Source organism: Chiloscyllium plagiosum, chromosome 31, assembly GCF_004010195.1.
Source record: "Chiloscyllium plagiosum isolate BGI_BamShark_2017 chromosome 31, ASM401019v2, whole genome shotgun sequence".
NCBI lineage: Eukaryota > Metazoa > Chordata > Chondrichthyes > Orectolobiformes > Hemiscylliidae > Chiloscyllium > Chiloscyllium plagiosum.
In genome coordinates, this window is record NC_057740.1 from 5,183,531 (window position 1) to 5,211,263 (window position 27,733).

General features: G+C 41.5%; 1 protein-coding gene across 1 annotated transcript in view; it reads left to right on the forward strand.

Moving 5' to 3' along the window:
• The first annotated feature begins 4,831 nt into the window (after positions 1–4,831).
• Positions 4,832–27,733, forward strand: part of LOC122565176 (dual specificity mitogen-activated protein kinase kinase 2) — a 76,902-nt gene continuing 54,000 nt past the window's right edge. Inside the window, exon 1 of the mRNA XM_043720879.1 lies at positions 4,832–5,243. Coding sequence (XP_043576814.1) covers positions 5,152–5,243 — 92 coding nt within the window. The 5' untranslated portion in view covers positions 4,832–5,151. The remainder of the gene's footprint in view (positions 5,244–27,733) is intronic.

A 27,733-nucleotide genomic window follows, 5' to 3' on the forward strand; every position in this document is an offset into this window, starting at 1 on the left:
AGGCATAGTGCCCAATAAGAGGACAAATCCAAAATTGAAATAAGCAAATAAAAACTTCAGCAACAAAATTAGGCTGGATTTTAAGGTGCATGAGGCCCATGGCCCTACATTGGCAGGTTAATTTATGATTAACCTACAGAATTCCCAGTGAATGTAAGCCCAGATTGGCAGTGACGGGCTAGCACACAGGCAGAAGCTGCTGAGAGGACAGCAGCCATGCTAAGTGAATGCCAGCAGTGAACGTGAACACACAGCGAAGAGTGTAGCCCAAGGTACATCTTGGAGGAGCATGTGGAGGAGAATGGTAGTGTGCAGTCCAAGGGCAGGCATTGAAGATCAGATGCAGTCGAAGGGCAACACAGTTTATGTCAGCCCCCATCCTCCTGAAACAATCAAACTCACTGGTCGCTAAGGATCAATCTTCATACATTGTAAGGGTTTAAAGAAACCAAACCATCTCATCAACAGCAATGGCAGAGGCATGATCAGTGACAGCCCCATGGTTTAACTCACTATATGCCCCTCCTCCCAGCTCTCACCAAATGCCAGAATGCAAGAAGCAATGTCCCCTCTGGCAAAGAAAGCCCAGATGGAAGTGGCAGGGGAGGTCAGTATCGACAGGGCCCAACTTGATTATAGTCTGCATAAGAGATGAATAGCCTTCTTCATTCTTTAAGCATGAATAAGGATCCCGACTTTCAAAGCTTGTACACAACTATGGAAGGATAGCTTAGGCGTAAGAATGGGAAATAACTGCCAGTGGCGTGACTAACTGGACTTCACATGTCCACGATGTCAACCGAAAGCATCTTGGTATCCTGCAGGGCTCATAGGAGCTGGGACATAATGGCTGAAAGGACAGTCCAGTGATGCCCAGAACAGAAGGATCTTGATTGCAGGTAGATCCATTCAGATGATTTTGAGATTGTAAAAGTAAGTGGTAGAGACATAGCTTTTAAACCTGTTTCGTTTTCAAAATGATTAGTCACCACAGACTCATCACACAACTGATAATTTTATATAATTCACATCATATCAGAGTGTTGCGTCAGAGTGCTTTAATAATGTTTTCAAACAAAATGGTAACTTGAGACGGTGTGTCTTCTTACCAAACCACAATCTTTGTGTGGACAAAGCTGGGTCATGAGAACAATGAAAGCAATGTAATGGAGAGAGAATAGGAGCATAAGGGAAACACACTTTACGGCAGAAATATGGAGGGGAATGTTGTGTGGAACAGGAGTACAGAGACAGAAAGAGCCTGGGTAGAACAGGACCATGGAGAAAGGAGATCACAGAGAAATAATTAGGGGAACAGCAAGAGCACCTCGGGAGCTCAGCACAGAGGCAGATCAAGAGCAGAGAATCATAGAATCCCTACAGTGTGGAAGGAGGCCATTTGGCCCATCAAATCCACATTGACGCTTGAAGAGCATCCCACTTAGACCCACCGCAACACTCCATTCCTGTAACCCTGCATTTTCCATGAATAATCCACCTCGTCTGCACATGAAGCAGAGGGTAATTGTTGAAGGATGCTTGTCAGACTGGAGGCCTGTGACTAGTGGAGTGCCTCAGGGATCAGTGCTGGGCCTGTTACTGTCTGTTATCTATATCAATGGTTTGGATGAGAATGTACAAGGCAAAATTAGTAAGTTTGCAGATGACACTAAAATAGGTAGCATCATGGATAGCGAGGAAGGTTATCAAAAATTGTATCCTTGATCAGCTGGGGAAGTGGGCCGAGAAATGGCAAATGATGATTAATATAAATAACTGTGAGGTCTTGCATTTTGGAAAGTCAAATCAAGATAGAGTTTCATGTGAATTGTAGGGTCCTATGGAGTGTCGTAGAACAGAGGGACCTTGGATTTCAGGTGCACGGTTCTCTGAAAGTGCAGTCACAGGTAGACAAGAGCAGTGAGGAAGGCTTTGGCGCACTGGTGTTCATCAGTCAGGGCACTGAGTATCAAAGTTGAAATTTATGCTGCAATTGTACAGGACGTTAGTGAGGCTGCCCCTTGGAGTATTGTGTTCAGTTTTGGTCACCTTGTTATAGGAAGGATGTTATTAAACTGAAAAGAGTGCAGAAGAAACTTACAAGGATGTTGCTAGGACTCAATAGTCTGAGTTATAGGGAGAGGCTGGACAAGCTAGGACTTTTTTTCTTTAGAGCATAGGAGACTGAGGGGGGATCTTATAGAAGTGTATAAGATCATGAGGCATGGATAGGGTGAATGCACTCAGTCTTTTCCTGAGGGTTGGGGAATCGAGGACTAGAGGGCATCAGTTTAAGGTTAGAGGGAAAAGAATAAAAGGGAACCTGAGGGGCAGTCTTTTTTTATACAGAGGATGGTACACAATTGGAATGAGCTGCCAGCAGAAGTCGTTGAGGCAGGTGCATTAACAACATTTAAAAGGCATTTAGACAAATACATGGATAGCAAAGGATTAGAAGGACATGGGCTAAGTGCAGGAATATAGGGTCAGTTTGGATGGACATTTTGGTTGGCATGGACCAATTTGCGCCAAAGGGCTTGTCTCCGTGCTGTAGGACTCTATGATTCCTCACCCTCTCCATGAAAATGTTGTCCCTTAGGTCCCTTTTAAGTATTTCCCCTCTCACCTTCAATATCTGGCTTCGAGTTTTGGACTTCCCTACCCTGGGAAGTAGACCTTGACTATTCATCCGATCCATGCCCCACATGATTTTATAAACCTTTACAAGGTCACCCCTCAGCCTCCAATCTTCCAGGGAGAACAGCCCCAGCCTATTTAGCCACTTCCTATAGCTCAAACCCTATAATCCAAGACAGCTTGGTTCTTGACCTCCCTCGTTTATCCTCTGGTGATGAGGAGATAAAGCATGGAAATGGTCAGATTGACTGACACCACGGCTTCATATTGTTATGATCCCCCAGTTCATACAGTAAGTGGGGTCCACTTGTAGGACAGACACCTACAGAGTATCTTATTGTCTGCAACAGTATTCTGCATACATTCTGACATACAGAGACAGAGGGAATGGCAGAAGGTGATGCCATGCGCCACTCTCAGCTGGTTGCCAGCCAAGTGCTCAAGACATTCCCAGCAGAGAGAAAGAATGCCAGAGAGATAGAGTCAAACCTGCCCCGGTCTCCCTTAGCAACTAGGCCTGCCCTTGATCTCTCTTAGCAACCAGCATCATTACCTCATGCCAGTCTCCTGTTCTTTCTAAGCCCCAACCCTTGCAATGTCTTGCAGGTTTCATTCTAATGGGGGTGAAGGAGTAGAGCAGCCTATGTGTATACATGCACAGAACATCGAAGATGGCAGGGCAGGTAGAGAAAGAGCAGTAAGTAAAGCATATTGTATCTTAGGCTTTATAAATAGGGTCACAGAATATAAGAGCAAGGAGGGAATGCTGAACTTGTATAAGACAGTTGTTGGACCTGTATCAATCTGGGTGCCACATAAGGAAGATGTGATTGGAGACAGTGTGGAAGCAGGTTACAAGAATGGTTCCAGGTTTGAAGAACATGAGTTATGAGGATAGATTGAAGAAGGTGGCACTGTTCTCTTTGGAGAGAGGTCATAGCTACAGTCAGAGTCAGACTTATACAGCATGGAAACTGACCCTTCAGTCCAACGCTGACCAGATATCTAAACAGATCTAGTTCAATTTGCCAGCATTCGACCCATATCTCTCTAAGCTCTTCCTATTTACATATCCATCCAAGTGCTTTTTAAATGTTGTAATTGTACCAGCTTTCACCAACTCCTCCGGCAGCTCATGCCATACATTCACTATCCTCTGTATGAAAATATTGCCCCTCAAGTCTCTTTTATATCTTTCTCCTCTCACCTTAAATTTATGCCCCCCCCCTAGTTTTGGACTCCATTACCTTGGGGAAAAGACCTTGACTGTCTATGCTGCAGATTTTGCTTTCTTAATACGCCATAATTTAGGGTATATTCAAGGCTGTCATGTATTGCTGATCCCTCAGGAGCTCAAGGAATAATGGGAGGGTGGTTACAAAATGAAATCTAGGCAGAAGATAAGCCATGTTTGCACTTGCATTTACCAGACTCATTCCTCTTGTATTATTCAATGGACCTCCAAGGAAACTGACAGAGATGTGCATAATACTCCATACCTTTATTTCATTGAAGAATTTAAATCAATTTTGCATAAGTTTGTCACTTACTATCATGTTGACTCCAGTCAGATAACTTCCCAAAAGAAGAGTTCACAAGCGTATTCACTTTTTTAAAAAGCCCGAGTTGGAGATGAAAACATCTGCCTTATGGTTGTCTCCACCAAAGAGAACTGGTAGGTATTTTCAAACTCAAGAGCAGGCTGGATAGAGTAGATAGGGAGAAGCTGTTCCCACTTGTAAAGAAATAAAACTTTTTCATTCAGTAGTTAGGATGTGGAATTCACTGTCTGGAAATGTGGTGAGCGCAGGTTCAATATGGGCATTCAAGAAGCAATTGGATTCTTGGTTGGATAGAAACAATGTGCATAGATAGAGGGAAAGCAGGAGTTTGGCACTAGATAATAGCATTCATATAATGAGCCAATGCAAGAACATGGGTCGAATAGCCTCATTCTGCGCAGCAACAATTCCGTGCTTTGGCAATCAAGCTTTATCTCCCTTAGTAACCAGGTCCTGACCCTGATCTCCCTGAGCAACCAAACCACGCCTCCTGATCTACCACGGTCACCCGACCTTGATGCCCCTTAGCAACCAGGTCCCGCCCCTGACAACCCGCCCTGACCCACACTCAACATCCGGGGCGCCCGACTGCGCATCGTAATTAGGCCCCGCCTCTACTCTCCCTCCGCAACCCGGGCTCACGCACCGAACTCCCTCATCAACCAGACCCCGCCCCAACCTCCCATTGTAACCTGGCCCCGCCCCCTGACCTCCCTGAGGAACTCGCGCTCTCCCCGTTTTCCTCTCCACCCGGAAGCAGTTGTGGCCGTTTGTGACCTTCCCTTGGACTCTCGGAAGGGTCGCCGCCGCCAGTCAAATTCAAATGTGGAAAAGGGGAAAGCCTTGACGAGAAGGCAAAGGAAGGCGCTGTTGGGACAGGGCAGCGATCCAGCCAGGCTAGGAGCCGCTCGGCCGCCGTGTTGGTGGCGGAGAGGGTGGGGGCGGATTGAAGATGTTCGCTAAACGGAAAGCGGTGCTGCCCGCTCTCACCATCACAACCACCGTCGGCGAAGGAGCGTCTCCAACCAGGGAGGACAACGCCGAGTGAGTAACGGCCCGGCTTGGGCCTGGCAATGTCAAGCTGCTTCTTGCATCCTCTTTTAGGGATTTTCCCAATGCCTTGCCTTGCCTCCAATTAAAATTTTGCTTCTAAGTAATTCTTGGTTTGTCCAGTCTTCTTCCAATTCCCTAATCTGTCTCGGGGAATCTCAAATTAACCTAGGTTAATATTGTATGGCGCGAGATTGGGCATTTACCCCACTCCAAGGGATAAGAGACTGAAATTGTTTATCGGGGTTTTCAGAATAATCAGGATATAATAATAGGGGGAAAAACTGAAAATATGGAATGCGTATTTCGCTCTAAACTCTATAGTAGCATTGAATGCAAAGTAATTAAATGGAAATTGTATATTTCCCTGAAAAACATTACGTTAAAATATTGATAAATGAATCTGTAAATATAATTCTGTGGGCTTAATGAGCCAGCTAGTCATTTGCTCTTTGTGTCAATGCATTGAGCTGTCACGGCCTGGAAAAGCCTACATTTGAGGCTTGATCTGTGTTTATTAAGCTCATCTGAAAAGATGCCTAAAAGGTCCTGCTATTATCTTTCATGACTCTACGTGAAGAACTAAGTTGCTGCTTGTCAATTCTTTGCATTAATTCCAGTTTAGGTGTGCAGAGGCTGAGTGAGATGTGATGCTCCAGTGATTGAACAGCCTATTGATGGTCGTATGCAATCTGACATTAAAAAATGTAGCTTTCAGGACCTGGAGGACAGCTGATCATTTAATTAATTCAGAAGGAAAGCAGAATATTTCTAGCATCAAGTTATACTTATTTCTACTTTGCTTTGGCACAGTGACAGTAGCAAATTTACGTGTAAATTGATGATTCAGGGTTTGAATCCTACTTCAGCTGATCACAGGTTGATATTTCAGTGCAATGTGTTTTGTCTCTTTTTTTTATCCAAGTGAGCAGTCACTTCCACTGGTTATTGTTTGATTTTTGAATTGGCCACCTGAGATGTCTGTGCATAGAAATCACAAGCTGTGATCTTGTGAAATGCTGGTAATGTCTATGACTCTGGGCAAGAAGTTGGGATTAAGCCCTACCTACTCTGGTGGTTTGTGGTAACATTTGCATAGATGGATTAAAATCATTTTTTTAGAAAATAATTGAATTGATCTTGATTACTTTTTGGAGTTTTTTTACAGCAAAGGAATTTTTGTTTATACTTGTCAAGATTATTGGTACATATGTAGATGATGCAATTGCTGTTTTATATTTTTTTGCTAATTCTCGTCATCCTCTTTCAGATGTTTCCCAAATGTTTTTATCAAAATTTCAAAACTTTGAAGAAATACTTATTGCAACATTCACACTTCTCCAGTTTGCTTGCTCCTCATTGTATCTCTTCACTTGCGGTCACTTTGTGATCAAGTAATCAAACTTTAAAATTGGAAAACTGCAATAGCAAAATTATTGTCCATTCTAATTATGGTGCATCCTTTGCTGCTTTTTTGCTTAGTGACTGTTGGTGACTGTTAATTGCATACGCAATTTAAGGAATAAGATTTGTTTGAATTCTACACATACTTTAACTTCTCAACTAAGGCACAAGATTGGAACAATGTTGTATCAGTTTCATCCAAAAGCATATTAAGTCCTTTGCGTCCATTTCAGTGACTTTTTAAATCTGTTTGACCCCAGAATCTCTTCCAGAGTAACTTGCATATAGTTCCTGACAGTAATCTCTTCATTTTAGATGTTAATCTTAGAGTTTTCTCACATTTTATTACACTGATAACCTGAGCTGGCAGTGATGCATCCTGCCATCGAGTTTTCTTACTGGTGGTCTGATTCTCAACATTTTCAGTAATTTTTGAAATACAGTCTCTAACTTGTAATTTTACTTCAGATCTTGGATGAAGTTGAACTGTAGAGCAATTTTAGGAGTAATGATCCATCCTTTCTTCACTCAGTGGTGTGCCTGTGGAATTTGCTACCAACGTAAGCATTAAAGGCCAAGACATGTTTTGATTTCAAGAAGGAATTGAATATAGCACTTGGGGCGAAAGGGATCAAAAGATATGAGGAAAAAGCAGGAACAAGAATTGAGTTGAATGATCAGCGACGATCATAGTGAATGGCAGAGCAGACTCAAAGTGTCTCATGGTCTACTGCTGCCCCAATTTTCCATGTGAATTAGGACAGGGTAGGCCATTCGGCACCTCGAGCCTCTTCCACTATTCAGTAAGATCACAGCTGAACTGTTTGTGTTTCAAATTTCGCATTCCTAGTAAACTTAAACTCCCTTGCCTAATCCATCTTCCTTTGCTTTGAAAATAATCAATGACTCCAGTGCCTTTTGAAGCAGAGTTCAAAGTTGTACAACTCTGAGAGAAGATAACTTTTCTTTAATCTCTGTTCTGATGAGTCAAGAAAAAACATGGTTGTTCTCTCAATTCTGCCTGACCAATATTGAGTGAAATTCCTGGAACTCAGTCTGCAACAGCACTCATTTTCCCACACTGCAAGGATTGCAGTGTTTCAAGAAGAGAGCACACTGTCACTTTCTCCTGGAGATTAGTGACAGGCTGTAAATGCTGACCCAGCCAGTATAGTCCACATTCCTTTGAATTTAAAGAAAAGTGTGATCCTAATTTTAGAACACTGGCCCCTAATCCTGGACTCCCTAGACAAAACGTAATTTACATACTCACCTTCTCTGGAATCTTAGTAATTTCACAATCTTACACATTTCAACCAATTCCCCCTCACTCTTCTGTACTTCAATGGAACTAAACCCAGCCTGTCCAACTTATCCTCATAGACAATGCAATTTGTTTAAGGCGTCAGTATAGTAATCTACTCGAGTAACTGCCTCCAATACTTAACTTTCTTCTTCCAATAAGGGAGACCAAAGCTATATACTGTATTTGAGACTTCTCACCATTGTCCTGTATAATTGTAACATAACATCCTTTCTTTTATGTTCAAGTCATCTTGTTGTAAAGAATGGCATTCCACTAGCTGCCTTAACTCTGCACTGACTTTTTGTTACTCATGCCACCAACACATCTATTTCCCCCCCCCACCCAATTCCACAACTTTGAATTCTGCAGTTCGTTGTTTTAGTGACACTCTGCTTTTTCATTCGTCCTGCCAAAGTGAACAACTTCACATTTTCTGATGTATATTCCAACTACCAGATTTTTGTCCCCCATTTAGCCCAACTGCAACCTTCTGCAAACTGTTTAAATTATCTTCACAACATATTTTCCATCCTACCCGGTGTTGTCTGCAAATTTTAAAACTATGCCTTGACTTCCACATTGCACCCTATGCAAAATATTGAACCTCAATTCAGGAGACTGACTTGCATTTAGATAGTGCCTTTCAGGGCATCCCAGGGTGTTTTGTAGCATAATTAAAATCTGAAGTGTATTCACTGTTGTCACGTTGAAGATATATTGTACTGCGCAAACAGCCATGTGATACAGACCAGGTATTCTGTGTTAGTGATACTGGCTGTGGCAGAATGTGGAGAGAACGCCCTTTTATTTCGAGTGATCTTTTACATATCTGAAAGTCAGCATCTCTGACAATGCAGCATTCTCTCAGTACTGTCAACCTGTTGTGCTGCACTATCTGGAGTGGATTTTTAAACTTGAACACCTTCTGATTCTGATGTGTGACTGCTGAAACTGAGATAAAAGTAACATCTTAGCTACTTTTTCAGTGCACTAAAATTTCAAAATGTTGAAGTTACCAGCAAACCATCACACTTTCTAGTCTTAATGGTTAGCAGCAGCACAAAGTTCATTTTGATCCTTTTGAATCCCCAAAGGAAAAAAACGCTGCTGTTTTCACAATGCAACAGCCTGGTGTGAAATGGATCACAATGCAGAAGGCTTGACTGGTGAATAAAGGCACTACTTGTTTACCTATTTATTGTTTTTTTTAAAAGAAGACTATAGCAAAGAGGTATCAGGAAGTATTTTAACTCAAACCTGTACAAAGTAATAAAGTAATTAACTAAGCAGAGATGGCTGGTCAGGTGGTGTGCTGTAGCTGTATGGTGTGGGAGCTGGCTGATCCCATTGTGAACGGCAGTGACCACATCTGCAGCAAGTGTTGGTTGCTGGAAGAACTCCGGATCAGAGTTGATGATCTGGAATCTGAGCTTCAAACACTGCGGCGCATCCGGGTGGGGGAGAATTACCTGGACACTTTGTTTCAGGAGGCAGTCACACCTGGGAGATTAAGTAATTCACATCCAGTTAGTGATCAGGGACATCAGAGTGTGACTGTAAGTGAGGCAGGTAGGGAGAACCTGAGTTCAGGAGTGCAGGAGCCTCAGCCCTTGACCTTGTCCAACAGGTATGAGATTCTTGCTCCCTGTACGGATGAGGAAAAGGGCTCTGGACAGGATGAACCAGCTGACCACGGCACCATGGTGCAGAAGGCCATTCAAGGGGGGGGGGGGGAAGCAAAAAGACAAGTAGTTGTTATAGGGGATTCTATAATTAGGGGGGACAGATAGTATCCTTTGCAAGCCGGATCGGGAGTCTCGCATCGTGTGTTGCCTGCCCGGTGTCAGGGTTTGGGACATCTCTAACTGGCTTGAAAGGATATTGGAGCGGGAGGGGAATGATCCAGTTGTTGTGGTCCACGTTGGGACTAACAACATAGGCAAGGCTAGGGTGGAGGACCTGTTTGGGGATTATCGAGCACTCGGAAGGAAATTGAAGTACAGGTCCTCGAGGGTTATAATCTCCGGATTACTGCCCGAGCCACGTGCCAATTGGCATTGGGATAAGAAAATTAGGGAAGTAAACACGTGACTAAGGGATTGGTGTGGGAAAGAGGGATTCCACTTCATGGGGCATTGGCATCAGTTTTGGAACCGGGGGGGATCTGTACCGTTGGGACGGTCTCCACCTGAACCGATCAGGTACCCATGTTCTAGCGAAGAGGATAAATAGGGTGGTCAGTAGGACTTTAAACTTCTGAGTTGGGGGGAAGGGAAAGTGAAAGCGACAAGGAATATGGAGTTAAATGGAAAGATAAGCGGCAGGATAGCATATGTGCAGGCAGATTTTAAACTTGAGACAGACTGGGAATGCAGCAAAAAGGAAGGATAACTTAGGACATCTTATGAATTCCAATTCCTCTAATAATAAGAAAGTTAACATTAAGGCACTTTACCTGAATGCTTGTAGCATTCATAAGAAAGCAGACGAACTAATGGCACAGATCATCGTGAATGATTATGATGTGGTAGGCATCACACAAGCGGTGTCCCACAGGGTTCAGTGTTGGGGCTGCAGCTGTTCACATTATATATTAATGATCTGGATAAAGGGACTGGGGGCATTCTAGCGAAGTTTGCCGATGATACAAAGTTAGGTGGACAGGCCGGTAGTACTGAGGAAGTGGGGAGGCTGCAGAAGGATCTAGACGGTTTGGAGGAGTGGTCCAGGAAATGGCTGATGGAATTCAATGTGAGCAAATGCGAGGAATGGCACTTTGGAAAAAAGAATAGAAACATGGATTACTTTCTAAACGGTGAGAAAATTCGTAAACCAAAGTACAGAGGGATCTGGGAGTGCTAGTTGAGGATTCTCTAAAGGTAAACATGCAGGTTGAGTCCGTGATTAAGAAAACGAATGCAATGTTGTCAATTATCTCAAGACGGTTGGAATATAAAAGCACCGTTGTGCTACTGAGACTTTATAAAGCTCTGGTTAGGCCCCATTTGGAGTACTGTGTCCAGTTTTGGTCCCCACACCTCAGGAAGGACATACTGGCACTGGAGCGTGTCCAGCGGAGATTCACACGGATGATCCCTGGAATGACAGGTCTAACATATGAGGAACGGCTGAGGACCCTGGGATTATAATCATTGGAGTTTAGAAGATTAAGGGGAGACTTAATAGAGACATACAAAATAATACATGGCTTGGAAAAGGTAGATGCTAGGAAATTGTTTCAGTTAAACGAGGAGACTAGGACCCGTGGACACAGCCTTAGAATTAGAGGGGGTCATTGCAGAACAGAAATGCGGAGACATTTCTCCAGCCAGAGAGTGGTGGGCCTGTGGAATTCATTGCCACGGAGTGCAGTGGAAGCCGGGACGCTTGATGTCACAAGGAATTAAGGGCTACGGGGAGAATGCGGGTAAGTGGAGTTGAAATGCCCATCAGCAATGATTGAATGGCAGAGTGGACTCGATGGGCCGAATGGCCTTACTTCCGCTCCTATGTCTTATGGTCTTACTTGAAGTCTTTCTTTGTTGGCCAGATTTCACTTACTGGAGCTAGTTGGACAGTGCATAAATGTTTTAATTCCACAGTGTAGTCTTTCAGCAATCTGAGAGATTTTTGACTTATGCTGTCTGGTCTGTGCCTTCTCCAGGTCAATTGAAAGGTTTTCTACGTAAGGCAAAACAAAGTATGATCATGAACTCACTGTTACAAGAAAATGACTATTGCGTGTCTTAATTCATTCATTGCTTTGATTATTAAGAGCAAGAGAAAATAGTTGAAAAATTGGGCTTGATTAGAAAACCCACAACTTTTACAGATAGTCATAACTAAACAGAATTTGTGATTATTATATTTAATTTAAAATGGTGGTAAGCTACAGCAGGTTCTCATTAAACCATAAAATGTTTGTAGTGAATTTCCTTGTGTGCCAAAGGTACTTCAGAACAATAACAAAAATCTAAGAATATAAAAACCTTCACACTGAAACAGCACGCAATTTGTTTCTTTCACTTTTGTCCTGGTCGACAGTTCTTTGACGATCAACTGCCCGACAGTATCTCGGAGATTTCTGCTGTTCAATGTTGGTTCATGATTTTTGAGAAGATTTGTAGCTCAGGTTGATGATAAGTATGTAAGTAAGTCAGCTCGCTGAGCTTGAAGGTTTGTCTTCAGACATTTTGTCACTATACTAGGTAACATCAGCGACAGTCTGTGGTGAAGCACTGGTGGTATGTCCCACCTCTCTTATTTATAGGTCTTGGTGTTGGTAGGTTTGTGGGCTACCATGATGACAAGGGGTCTATTGGCTAACATTTGAATGCAAAGGAGACATCGCACCTGTGCCTAGTGTGATCACCGAACATCTCACATAAACTTTGTAATGGCATTGCAAAATGGAATTCTCAATGATGGCTCAAGTTGATTTATTTTATTCCTTTATAGCCTACAAGATCATGAATTCAGCTGATGGTCCTACAGTTGCCAAGGTTGATCAGCTGAGTTAGCCCAGACCACCGCTTCCTGAGCGTTGCATTTACTTAAGGAGCCATTGGGGAATTGCAATTTATTGTAGATACAAGGGAGTTATTTAAAAATCTTAACCCAGGCTAAGTGTTTTTTATGTGCATAACATACCATTCAAAAATTGCCAAAACTTCAGTAGTAAATTGAGACCGGGTTTGGCAGCTGCCTTCAGTTTAAATCAGTGCTTCTTCTAAATTCTTCTTTTGAAGGGTTATATTTGTCCAACTAGGCACCAAACATACTGAGATGTGTGTGCAACTCTGCTGCCAGTTCCTAACAGCCTCTATTTGAGAAAATCCAGAATTTATGCCTGGCTGCTGTTTAGAATATTTGATCAAATTACTGGAGCTGGCACAAAATGTTACCAAAAAATGGTCATTGTTTAACACAATTTAAATGTGAAGTTCACTATAATTTTTCACATTGATCTCCCATAATAGCTGTATTATTTTTCGATGAGATCAGATTTGTTAAGCTTTTTGTTGAAGTTCACTCCTGCATCATAGCTTGCTCTTAGGCTTTCCCACATGGACGTCATACATTTAGTACTGTATACTGACCTCCTATTACACAAGAAAAACCTTGCGTTTATAGAGTGCCTTTTAATGTTATGAAATGTCAAAAGGATCAGCTCTGTTATTAGACAACAGCTGTCATCAAACCACATAAGATCAACAAAAAAGTAAACGTGGGGAAGCAGAGCAGTTTCTGAAATGTTCGAGAGCTTGAGACTGAAATAACTGAAGCCATGACAAAGAATACTGGAGCAAATGCAATTGTGCATGTCCAAGAGGTTAGAATTGGGAGAGAATGGAAATCTGAAGCTGTAGAGCTGAAGGAAGTTAGAGATAGTAAAAAAATAAGAAGAATGCAGAGAATGTACCAATACAAAACCAAGGAGGAAAGACATGAAATAGCATTTGACTTGTTTGCATGACCAATGACAAATATGTTGACTGACAAACATAGTCTGAGCTGGTTCAATGTGGTATTTACCAACTTGTTTGATGACATATGTAAGGAGGAGATTTTGATTGGCAGATTTTAATGCTTTTCTGCAGCTTCTGGTTTGAACAGTTGAGTGGTTGTAAACTATGCTTGTGTGAATAGAAGTTGATGTGTTTAAGGTTCTGATGCTACCTTGTCTTGTTCCAATGGCCATATCGCATTTTTCATATTGGCAACTAAAATGTATCAATGCATTTGACACTTGCCCACAAACAATGTTCTTTTTACTAGGCTACAAAGTTGTCACCCCACACTGTTGGCAGGTCAAATAACTGGCCTAAGTTTCAGCAGCATCCTTTTGCCGAAACAGAAAGTAGAACCAGAGTTGTCCCTATTTCAGTAAACAATGCCATCATAAAGAAGGTATCAAAATGGGACCTGTTTACTGAGGGGAAACAACAAGCGTCCTACCCTGACCTCCTGTCTAATAATATATTTCTTATGCGATCAATTACTGATGCTTCCTGATCCCCATAATTTAATACATCTGTTTCTGTACTTCTGTTGGAAGGAGTTTTAACACATACGATATTGCTGACAAAGGAGCATTTTGTTGAAATTTTTGATGTTGCACTCAATTTGCAACAATGTTTGGTTTTACGACACGGCGGTGAACCCTTTTTATTAATTAAAACACCCAGCAAACCTCACCTTGCTTTGTAATCTCTTAATATATGAGGAACAGGGATCTCCCATATTTCACTATTTAAAGGAAAAAAAGCAATTTACTCTTTAACTCTAAAAGTGACCATTAACCAAGTTACATCCACTTAAGTTCAAGATCACACAGCGGCTGTTGTTGTCAAGAGTCTGTCTTCCTCTGGCTATCGATTTCCCTGGATCGTCTTTGGTCTTTTGCTGCAAAGGTGTTTCTTATGGAAAAGGTACTTTTTGATAGTGTTTTGAGTGGCAATCTCTCTTGATGGCAGTTTACTCTGTCTAACTTTCAAAATGCCTACTTCTTTGTACACCTAACATTGGATTGTCTCACTGGTTCAAGGTTTGCAAAATCAATAAATTCAAAATCAGTTGGGTTTTAGTATCCTGGAGAATAATTTAAACTGGTTAAATTTGAATTGTTGTCAAAATAGCAACCAAAACTCAAGGTCTCTGTTTCACAGCCAAATGTTACATATTTTCAATTTTCCAGTACACTCTGTCAGATAGTCATATGACAGGTGCTTGTATGCTCTCAGTGCAAAAGAGTATTCACACTCAAAAGTACACACTTTCAACTTCATAACAATGGGGGTGAAAAATGAGCGGAGTCTGCTGATTGTGCTCAGAACATAGAAAGCTGGTACACGGGTGTAGCAGGTAATCAGAAAGGTTCCATAGAATATTCGCCTTTATATCCAGCGGATTGCAATATGAAAGTAGGGAAGCCTTACTGCTACTGTGCAAGTTGTTGGTGTGGCCATTTCTAGAGTGCTGTGAGCAGTTTGGTCCCCTTTATTAATAAAAAATATATTATTTAAATGGAGAGAAGGTTGGCTAGGATGATCCCTAATTTGGAAGGGAATGTCTTTTTAAACTATTTTACTTTCACCTGTTTTTCTAATCAGTCTGTTCAGCGATTTTTGTTATGCACTTCTGGAGCAGGTGGGACCTGAACCCAAACCTCCCTGTCCAAGGGTAGCGATACTGCCACAAGAGTCCCTTGGAGGGAGTCTCTTATCAGCAAAAGTTAAACAGGTTGGGACTCTACTAGTTGGAATTTAGAAGAATAAGAGGTGATCTCATTGAGGCATATAGAATTTGTAAGGGGCTTGATAAGGTAAATACAGAGAGGATGTTTCACATCATGGGAGAGTTTAGGGTGTAGTCTGGGTGCCAGTTTAAGACTGAGTTGAGGAGGGACTTCTCTCAAAGGGTTGAGTGTCTTTGGAACTTTTTACTGCACAGAACTGTGGGGGCAGAGTCCTTGCATATTTAAGGCTAAGGCAGATTTTTAATTGGTAGGGGAGTCAAAGGTTATGGGGTAAAAGGCAGGAAAGTGAATGTGAGCATTGTGGGATCAGCTGTAATCCTATTAAATGGCAGGCAATCTTGAAAGGCAGAATGTCCTACTCCTGTTCCTATTTCTTCTGGTCTTGTGATTGGCAAGTGGGCTCTGATTGGTAGAAACGTCACCCTGAGCAATGAACCAGTGAATGGCTGTTACATTTCTCTCGAGGTATAGTGAAAAGTGGATAATGTCGCCGTGTTCCGGCGCCATGTTGGATTACAGAAGTAGAAGCAGGCATAATGCGTGTATCTGTTCGTTGTGTCTGCAATGTTCGGGCCCTGTATATTAATACGTGTGTGTGCTGGAAGCTACAAGTGCTCCTCACAGCGAGTCCAACTGACAGCCCTAAATTTGTTGTCAGTGCAATTCTTTGCACGTTCAGGATTATTCAGCAAATGTAGAGTCAGTGTCCACTTGCCAACCAATCAGCACTTTCTTGTCATGCAACAAAAATGTTGGTTTTCCCCTTAATTTTGTGTTTTTATTGTCATGATGGGTGCAAAATGAAAAACTTCAACAAAATGTGTTTTTTCAGAAGTACTGAATGATTCAGCAATACCAAAAGAAATAGCAATACAATATATTTGACCATGTGGGGAATACTGTTCTGCAAGCTAGAATCCCTCTACTTATCATTCAACAGCTATTAATGCTCAATAATATTAGATTCCATCCAGGATTTAAAGAATACTCCCTTACAGAGAGAGTGATCAACTAGCTCCCTGAACACCAGTGAAAAGGGGAAAGAAAACTTGTTGAAATTCACGCTAGTCTTCTCTCTTTTAGCCACTAGTTTTCCTGTGCAACTATCCTGAGCTGTTTGTACTTCATCAAGTTTTGTATGTTTTCTGCATACCATGGTCTCATGGAACCATTCACATTATGTTGCAGTCATGGCCTATCACCTTCCCATCGAACATTCCCCTCTCTTCCACATTCTACGTTTTTTTTTAAGTATTAAAAATAGATTCTCTCAACTCTTTTCCTCTTTTCTCAAACTTTGTTGGACTGTAACTGTGGGCTCATTCTTTTTCACTTTTTAAAATAAGCGATCATAAATGCCAATCAGGGATCACGTGGTCAATGAACAATTGCTGAAAAGCTAAAATTTTACATTGACTGTATGGATACCATCGTATCTAATCTGTATAGGCACACCCAGGAGTAGGCCATTCAGTCTGTTGAGCCTGCTCTGTCATTCAATTTGAACAAAGCTGATTGACCAGATCAATGTCTTTTTATCCACTTAATCCTCATAACCCTGTTGACCAGTTGTAATCAATCTGTACCTTAAAAGATACTCAGACAGCTTCTGCTGTTCTCTGTGGTGAAGAATTCAAAGGTCCACAACCTTCTGAGTTCCTTTTTTTTAATTCATCCATGGTATGAGGGCAGCCCTGGCAAGGTCAGTGTTTATTACCCATCCTAGAGGGCATTCGGAGTCAACCACATGAGAGTCACAAAGTCGTACAGCACAGAGACAGCCTCTTTGGCCCAAACTTGTCCATGATGACCAAAATGTTTATCAACACTAAACCCACTTCCCTGCACTTGGCCCATATCCTTCCAATTCTTTTCTATCCATGTGTTTGTCCAAATGCCATTTAAATGTTGTTAATGTGTCCACCTCAACCACTTCCACTGGCAGCTCATTCCATATTTGTACCACCCTCTGTGTAAAAATGTTGTCCCTCAGCGTCCCTTTTATTCTTTCCCCTCTAACCTTAAACTGATGCCCTCTACAGTCCTCGATTTTCCAACCCTCGGAAAAGACTGAGTGCATTCACCCTATCCATGCCCCTAATGATCTTATACACTTCTGTAAGATCCCCCCTCAGTCTCATATGCTGGAAAGAAAAAAGTCCTAGCTTGTCCAACCTCTCCCTATAATTCAGATCGTTCAGTCCAGGTATTCTTGTAAATTTCTTCTGTACTCTTTCCAGTTTAATAGCGTCCTTCCTATAGCAAGGTAACCAAAACTGAACACAATACTCCCAAGTGCGGCCTCACTAACGTCCTGTACAACTGCAACATAACTTCCCAACATATATACTCAGTGTCCTGACTGATGAAGGCCAGTCTGCCAAAAGTCTTCCTCACTGCCCTGTTTACGGAGTAGGACCCTTTAAATGCTGCTTGAGGAAATCTTCCTGAACGCACTTAACAAATTCCAACCCATCTAAGCCCTCAATACTATGTTAGTCCCAGTCATGTTAAGAAAATTAAAATCCCCAACTGTGACAACTCTATTGCTCGTGCAAGTCTCCCCAGACTCCCTGCATATTTGTTCCTCTAAATCCTGTGGACTTACAGTACAACCCCAAAAATGTCACCATCCCTTCCTTGTTTCTTCACTCCACCCACAAAGCCTCACTGGATGATCCTTCAGTTATTGGATATATCTGGTCAGGACCAGAAGATTTATCCAGCTTCATACATTCTAATACATCCAATACCCCTCTACTGTGACATGGGCTGTCCCCAGGATATCATCACTAAATTCCCCAATTTCCCTAGTCTTCATGTCTTTCTCCATGGTAAACACAGGAGAAATATTCATTGAGAACCTCACCCATCTTCTGAGGTTCTACACAAACCTGTCCACTTTGGTCCTGGAGGGGCCCTATTCTCTGTGGGACTACTGCTGCGATACCTCTCTTAATCAAAAATGCATCTCCCGCTCTCTGGAATCCACCACCTCTGTGCTGCCTAAAGCACCTGTACCCTGGCATATTAAGCTTCCATGTTTCTGTAATGGCTATAATATCTCAGTCCCGTGTACCTATCCACACCCTGAGTTCATTGCTCTTACATGTCCGCCTCTTGCATCAAAATAAATGCAATTTAGTCCAACGGGTATTCCTTGTTCCCTGTTGTGTTCCAGTCTGACCTTGCTCCTCACTTTACTATTTCTGATTACTGCATCTCCTTCTCGCCTCTCACTTGCCTCCCTGCTGTTGACTATCCCCTGCCCCCACCAACCTAGTTTAAATCCTGCCTTGCAGTGCTAGCAAACCTGCCAAGGTATCGGACCCCCTTCAGTTCAGGTGAAACCTGTCCCTCTTGAGCAAGTCCCTCTGCCACAAAAACTATCCTAATGATCTAAAAATTTAAATCCCTGCCACCTGCATCAATTCTTTAGCTACACATTCATCTGCCATATCCTCCTGTTCTTACCCTCACTAACAAGTGGCATTGGAAGTAATCCAGAGATTATCACCAACGAGGTCCTTTTTTTAAAACTTTTTTTTCCTAGCTCTCTATAATCACTCTGCAGGGACTAATCCCTATTTCTATCTAGGTCATTTGTGCCAACATGCGCAATGAATCATAGAATCCCTACAGTGTGGAATTAGGCCATTTGGCCCAACAAGTCCTCACCTGACTCTCTTCAGAGTATCCCATCATGACCCATTCCCCTACTACCCTGACTAATGCACCTAACATATACATTCCCGAATACTTGTGGGCAGTTTAGCATGGCCAATTCACCTAACTGGCACATGTTTGGACTGTGGGAGGAAACTCACGCAGACACGGGGAGAATGTGCAAACTCCACACAGGCAGGAGCCCGAAGCTGGAATTGAGCCTTCTGGTGCTGTGAGGCAGCAGTGCTAACTATTGAGCAGCCATGCTGCCCCGACCCCTAGCTGCTGTGGGTCTGGAGTCACATGTAGGCTAGACCAGGTAAGGAAGGCAGTTTCCTTCCCTCAAGGACAGTAGTGAGCCAGATGGCATTTCCCATCAGTTGACAATGGAATAAAAATTCTCCTTCTCTTGCATGTAAGTGACGTTCCCCTTGTTGAGCCCACTGATTCTAGACTACTCAATCGGGGCAACCTCTTTTCTGCATCTATCCCTTAAGTATTTTGTAAGTTTCAATGAAATCACCTCTCATTCTTTCAACTCCAGAGAAAAGGGCCCAGTTTGCCCTGCCTCTTTATGGGACCATCCTAACATCCCAGGAACCAGTCTGGTGAACTTTTGTTCCTCCCTCTATGGCAATAATACCTTTTTATTGAGATTAGAGTCTCTACAGTGTGGAAACAGGCCCTTTGGGCTAACAAGTTCACACTGACCCTCTGAAGAGTAACCCACCCAGACCCATTTCCCTCTGACTAATGCACCTAACACTATGGGCAATTTAACACAGCCAATTCACCTAACCTGCACATATTTGGACTTTGGGAGGAATCCCACACAGACACGGGGAGAATGTGCAAACTCCACACAGTCACCTGAGACTGGAATTGAACTTGGGACCCTGTTGTTGTGAGGGAGCAGTGCTAACCACTGAGCCACCATGCCACTACGGAAACCTAAAATACCCAGGGGTACTCCAGGTGTAATCAAACCAAATTCCACAACAATTGAAACAAGACTTCACTAGTGTACTCCAATTTTTTCGCAGTAAAGACTAACGTTCCTTTACTCTTTGCAATAGCTTGTTGCACCTGAATGTTAGTCTTTAGTGACGTATGGATAAGGACACCCAAGTCCCTTTGTACATCTATACTTTCCAGCTAGTTGCGATTTAAGATACTCTTTGCCCATCTGTTCCTTTTACTGAAGTAAATATTCTCACCTTTTTTTTTATTTTACACAAATCATCAACTTGTGCTGCCAGCAATGTAATACTGTATGGTATCATGTAGATTATTAATACGTGATTTTTAACAAAAAATCAACTAACATTTGGCAGTTATAAAGTGAAAGAGGCAACATGGTAAAATGGTGTGCTTGGAGTGTCGCTATCAGGGCTTCAAAAAAATTGCCGTACAAATAAATCAACACCTGTTTGTTAATTTATTTTCGGTGAGCTGGCTTGGAGAACGAAATGCAAATGTATGGTTAAGCTTAATTAATGCATATGGTTAAAGTGACAAATTGCTGGTTAATTGCATTTTGCAGATAATTCTGCTCCTTACATAGTTCTTTTTGGCTAGTTCTCTGTAGTATCATCAATATTCATTACTTAAACATTAATCCTCTGCGATACAAATCAGGAAAGTAGGTTTCTTGCTGCTGTTTGTTTGTGCAAATACTTTTGCTTGATGCAAATAGTCAATATGCTGGTCAAGCATAAGCTTGACACTGAGATGAGGGATATCAAAACTATCCTGTGAGATAAAGTACCATGATCAAAGGATTACTCTCTGTATATCACAAAAACTCATGAAAGCACTCAGTCTATCTCAGATAATCCTGGAAAGGGAAAGTATCTCAAAAATGTGAACAGAAATTGAAACCAGTTGTCTCATGCTATTACTATGCAGTAAATTCACAAGTGGTTTTGTTTCTGTCAAGCCACATTTACCGTCTGCCTACCACACAAATAAGTAGTGTGACATGTGCGTTCCATTGCCAGTGTGTTGCAAGATAGCATGCTGTAAGTCCCAATGACTGATGGGCCATATCAAGCACCATGTCCCATTGACCATTCCCTGGAGACATCATGTCAACAATGCTCCACCGGTCCATGGTTACAAAACTGCAATCACCAATTCTGCCAATGGAAATAATTTATTAAATCATCTGGATTGTGTGAAAAGTTAACAAAGCCAGCTCTCCTCAATTATAGTGCTGATTTAAAACATTCTTCAGCCGCCTTCACTTTGAAGAAGAATGGGGTTTCAGGAAAAGTACTGTAGATGGGTGATCTTTGACAGAGCAGCTCAAGACTCAAAAGGGTCCAGTATGATCTAACCAAATCTGGTGATGGATGGCTATACCATCTGTGTGATACAGTAGGCTTTCTGCCCTTGGACTGTCTGGAATTAAGATTGGGTGATTAGGATGGGAAAGTATAAAGATTTTACTGAAAATAAATACATTAGGGATGAAGGAAAGATGATACTTGGTGAGGTTGACTGATGTGGAACTAATATGACAGATGGGCAGCCTGCAATTATAAAGAACTTAAGGGAGGAAGGGATTTACTCATGAATGCAGAAGGACACAAGGTTGGAGGACATTTTAGAGCAAATGCACAGTGAGGAAGTTGATAAAATGTCTTTTAATGAGACAATAAAAATAAAAGAGGTAACACGTGACGAGGACAGAAGGTGAGTAGGAACATTTTATTGGAGGATGGAAGAGTGATGAGTAGGAAAGGTGCATTGCGATACTAATGAAAATCGCCAAGATGAGGAATCATTTGGTAGGGACTGAGGGAGGTATTGGGTGACTTTAGTATAATTTAGGGTAAATAGAAGTTGTAAAATCCAATTTATTTTTTTCTAACCCAAATCCATTGGTTGGCAAATTGAAATGAACTGGCAGATAGTGAGTACCAGCTAGTGTATATATGTATACACATTTCCCTGTATTTTGACAATACACTTTAAAACTAGACTATATTCAAGATTTATAACTATAAAAATGCAAGTAGTTTTTCTGTAATTTTTGCTGCATATTGATCTCTACTATACTACTTTCAAGATCCATTCAAGGCTGTTTTGGGTTGTGTTTGATGTGGAAGTTCAGCACCAAACCAAGCTGTTAAGAAATCCATGCACAACTTATCTTTGTGCAACGAGCAACTGTGTCATGACCAGAACACACCCCACTTATCCAAGCCCAGAGAACTGAAAATAGTAAATTTTGGAAGAGCTTTAACATCAAGAATGCTATTGACATTAATGTGGAGGCCTGGGGTTATGTCAGTAAGGACTGCCTGCATACAGTTTGGCGGCAGTTTCTCCTGAAGTTTTTTTTCAAGATTTTAAAGGGTTTGAACAATCAGAGGAGCTCCCAAAAACTAGAGCGTTGTGCTGCCCTTGCAAAGCAGGTCGGCTTTGAAGACCTCTCTATAGCTGATCTACAACAGCTTGTTGCTGAGGAGGAAGTGGAAACTAAAGATGAAAAAGATGAAGTCCAGGATGCAGCAGCACGAGAGCTTTGCACTTCTCTTTTGTCTTCTATCCCGAGGGAAATTGAAAGGGAATTGCAGGTCTTTGGAAGGCAACAATTACAATGCAGAATGCAGCAGGGTAATAGTTCGTTCAGTAAGATATCATCTGGCACTCTGAACAGAAGAGAAAGGGCAAAGCAGCAAAACCTGCATGTCTTTTTTTTAAACCAACCCCTAAGAAACAGTTAGAAGACAATCGACCACAACCATCCACTTTTGCAACCACAATTACACCTGAAGGTGGTGGTGATGTCCCTCCATTAACAACATTTGTTTCAATGTAATGTTAAAATTGCTCTTTTTATTAATAAAATGATTTAACCCTCATTCAGGCAGAGGTATATTTTCTTTGACTGATTTTTGAGTGATCGTGTGTTTTTTTTAAAGTGATCTGCCCCTAACTCCACTTTTCCTATAGGTCCCATTTATATCTATTAAATGATTTTCTATTAAGCAAGGTTTTGCTGGAATGCAACTACAGCATTATAGGAGAACTGCCTGTACTCCAGAAGTTAACACCATTGAGATTCTGCTTACAAATTTAGACCCTAAACCCTCTGTCTCTTAGTAGACCTTTTATCTCTTGTTATACCTATGCTATGTATTCCTACATACATCTCAGAGTTCTTCTACAACTAGAAGAGAATATCCTCAAACATGAAATCAGGCAATCACACAACTATTCCCTGCGTGGTGGTAGCAAACTATTTATCATCTTGACTATCCTGTTACTTACCATTACTAAGTCCTTTTTGTTTTAAACACTCCCACATCCCATCTCACTTGAATGGCCTTCTATGCCGTGGTATTTTAGTCAGTGTGCTCCTATCTCCTTTGGACTTTACCTTCTGATTCAGCAAGACCCTCATACCTGTTGGATATGGAAAAGGATGAAAGTTTCACCTGCCTGGTTCGCAGTTGCACCCTCCTGCATCTGGCCACTAACCAGATCCGGACTACTACTTAACTCGAGGGGTATGCCTGCCTTCTGCCTGCAGTTAAAGAAGGTTTGGCAAGTTATCCTCTTTATATACATACATACTGCCGCTACTCTGCTTCTGTGTTAAGGGGAATGAATGTTTAGGTTGGTGGAGTGGATGCTGATCAAATTAGTCTCTTTTTATTCTGAATGGTGTTGAGTTTTTGAGGGTTATTTGGGTCACAGCCCTTCAGTCCAATGTGTTCTTTGTACTCCTAGTCTCTGCTCTTAGGACACAAAAGAGTGACAAATACTTTGCTCTGACCCATGATAGTTACTACTTTGTTTTACACCTTTTTAAGTTTTTTTTTTCATCTGGACTCAACTGTTGCGCCCTTGCCACTGCTTTTTAAATTAGCGGCACGCCGCTATACCGAAGACTTGATAAGTTCAGATGTCGGGCAGATAGTTCTGTCACAAATGATTTGTTTCCATTCATTTCTATTACCAGAGGTCAACATAGGTGTTTGTAGAAGGTCAGCTAAGCATTAGATTAGATTAGATTAGATTCCCTACAGAATGGAAACAGGCCCTTTGGCCCAACAACTCCAACCTACCCTCCGCAGAGTTACCCACCCAGACCCATTCCCCTACCCTATATGTACCCCTGACTGATGCACCGAACACTATGGGCAGTTAAGCATAACCAATTCACCTGACCTGCACATTTTTGGATTGTGGGAGGAAACCGGAGCACCCAGAGGAAACCCACACAGAATGTGCAAGCTCTGAGGCGGGAATCAAACCAGAGTCCCTGATGCTGAGAGACAGCAGTGCTAACCCACCGTGCCACCCCAAAGTCACTAGTTCGTGAGTCAAGAAGCCCCAGTTTGAGATTTTAGCAGAAATCACACTCCGTAAACTTGTGCTCTTCCAGAACTCTGCTGATTGTATCCTATCTTGCATCACCTTTTTACCTGTTATTTGGGCTAGCTGACTTCCCTGACCCTACGCCTCCAATTTAAAATTCTTGCCTTTGCATTTAAATCCCTGCATGTTCCTGCTTCCCCCATCCTTTTAACCTCCTCCAGCCCTATAATACTCACAAATGTAGGAACATACAAATACAAGTATCGAGTCTGTGCTGACCTTGTACTGATCATTTTGGGACTGTAACCTTTAATGACCTTGTCTAACAAAGGTGTGCCTATCTCACTTTTGAAACTTTAAATTGACACAGCTTCAGTTGTTTCTCTCTTGGATTGAAAGTTCCAGATTTTCACGATCTGCTCAGTGAAGAAGTTTCCAGTATAAAATTAGAGCTAGATTGTTTAAGAATTGGGATAATGTCCCCTTGTTCTGGACTTCCACATCAAAGAAATTGGCTTCTCTCCATCTAACCTCTGAAATCTTTTAATCATCTTAAATCAAATTAGAAAATCCTTTAACTAAGAGAATATACCCCTAATATATTCAATAGTTTCACAATCCTTTTAGCTGCAGTACAATCTTAACAAATCTGTGCTGTAGTGTACCTCCCTACAAAATGAGTCCATGTATCCTGCCTGAAGTACAGAATTGGTGGTGTATAACTACAGCTCTATACATCTGTAAAAGATCAGCCTCCCTACTGTCATCTAGTTTTTGAAATAAAAGCAAATGCTTCATTAGCCATTATTACTTTTGTACTTCTGGGCTAGTTTTCAGTGAGTTCTTTACATGGACCTCTGAATTACAACATCAGTGTGAATCGGCCACTGATCTCTCTGGATATCCACTATATAGCTCTTGAAATTACCTTTCAAACTGTTCAAAATTATATCACTTACCCAACTTGTTATCTCCAATTGCTCTGATTACTCCAAAGTGTGCAAAATATACAAAATGATGGTACAATGTTTTTGTTGTATTCAGATCTTGTGAGCAGGAACTGTACTCTAACGAGTAAAGATGAATCTGCCTTAATTGATAACTTGTTTCCCAGCCACAAGAAGTGCAGTTTTTGAAGTCGATCTCCCAGATCATACTGGTTCCTCTTTTGGGACCCCTCCAACAGTGTTCATCCCATCACCCTACCCTTCCTAGAGCCTAAAACTGTTGGACCCTAGTATAAGTGCATCTGAGCCTATTGTTAGGGTGGCAATGCAGCCTGAAGTCCACTCTGTCAGCAAACCATTTCATTAAAGCTTTATCTACTCGGCTCACTCTACCATCCTTGTCAATTGCCAAGTAGCAGATAATTTTAAAAAAGACATGAGATTCAGACAGTAATTCATTGAATGCTCTATTCAGAGTTCAGAATGCCTTTGAGGTTTTTAAAAGTCAGCAAATCATTTTCTCGGTGACAATCATAATGTTCATTTTGAACATGATCAGTAATTTATTTCCAGTTAACAAAAAGTGTAGCATTATGGGTAAATTCCAATACTTTGAAATGAACAAAAATACCAAAAGAACTGCAGATGCTAGAAATTAGAAACAAAATAGAAATTGCTGGTCTGGCAGTATCTGTGGAGAGATCAGAGTTAATGTTACGGGTCCAGTGACCCCCCCTTCAGAACAGTTAACTTTGAATTCTGAACACAGATGCTGCTGGACCAGCTGAGGTTCTTTGAAATGAGCATCTTTGCCTCCTGTTGTATTGTAGTCTATTTTTGCAGCAGCTCTAAATAATTGTAAAATAAGGTTTCAAGTGCTCCTGCACTTGAATGCAACTTAATTGCTTTGCTTTCTTTCACATTTTATCAAAGATCCTATTTGGTAGTTGAAAAAGATGTAAGGATAAAAGTGAAAAGTCATTGAAAAGGATGAAAGTGCAACGTTCATTCACTGATTAATGCTCTGTTAACTGATCCCATCCAGACCTGATGTTTAAATCCTACAACCTTTACAGGCCAAAACTTGTCAGATTTTTCTCATGGATGTTGGTTGTGGTACTCTGTACAGTGTACAGTTGAATATCTAGCCCATTATCTCTGAGTAGATTTCTCACAAGGCCAAGATCACTTAAGTACAAAAAAAAAAGTCTTGTGTAGGATCTCTCATTAACATGTTTATCTTTCTAGGAAGAATAAACAGAATAAGGAGGTCGATGGACGTCAGTTGGCCTTTTGGGCAGTGAAGCACAGAATAAACCAGTAAATTTGTCCGATGCCTGCAACAGGTTCATTTTGGCCTTTGAATTCACTTACTAATTGGTGTTGAATTTCTGATAATTTTGATCTAAGGGCCCACAGTAAAATTAGAGCTGGATTAAACCTACTCTAATGTAGATCCATTTACAGCAAACACATTGGGATGATAGCTCCCCCAATGGTCTCTGAGTTTAAGGGTAATGCAAGAGGTCAATGGAGTGCATGCAAATCTACTTTAATCAAAGGCACTAATTCAACTGATGGTGTTCTTCAGTAATAAATCTCCCACCTTTTTGAAATCGAACTTCAAATATGTCAGTTCAAAATAATTTCTTTCATGTGTTCACAAGCTATGTTTTTCCAGCTACTAGTTTGATAATTTGATATTTTGTTTTGTAGTTCAGTTGGTAGCAGTATTTGTTCTGAAGATGATTCTAGATTCTGGCATGGTAGCTATGTGGTGAGCACAACTGTCTCTCAGTACTAGGACCTAGGTTCAATTCCAACCTCCGGCGACTCTGTGGAGTTTGCACATTGTCCCCAAATTTGTATGGGTTTCCTCCCACAATCCAAAGATGTGCAGATAAGGTGAATTGGCTATGCTAAATTGTTTTTACCTCTATGCTAAATTGCCCATTGTGTTCAGGATTGTGTACGTTAGGTGCATTAGTCAGTGGTAAATGCAGAGTAATAGGGTAAGGGAATGGGTGTGGGTGGGTTACTCTTTTGGGGCATCAATGTGGACCAAATGGCCTGTTTCCACACTGTAGGGATTCTATGATTCAAGTTCAATTCCAGGACCTCAGTGCACAAATCTAGGTATGCTCCAGTGCATTACAGGAAGAGCACTAAAATTGTCTCAGGGTGGTGTCCTTTTAATAAATATCAACTAAAGGCCCTCAGCTGGAGGGAAAAGATCTTATGATGCTGTTTCAAAGAACACCTGGGAAGTTATCCCAACATCCTGACTAATGTTTTTTCCTTGACCAACACCACAGTATCTAGTCATTATCATATTGTAGTTTGAAAGAGAGCTATTTGGCACAGCTTTTCTGCATACTTCCTGCATTATCACACCGACTATTATTTCAAGTCTTTCATTGGCTGTAAATGCTTTTGAGATTTTGTGTGATTAGGCATTGTGTGTGAATCCTTTTCTCTAAGTTGTTACCAGATCCAGTACAGAGATCTTAGATCATGTTCTCTTTAGAATTTTTAATGTCACAGTATTTATGATTTAGTTAAAAATCAC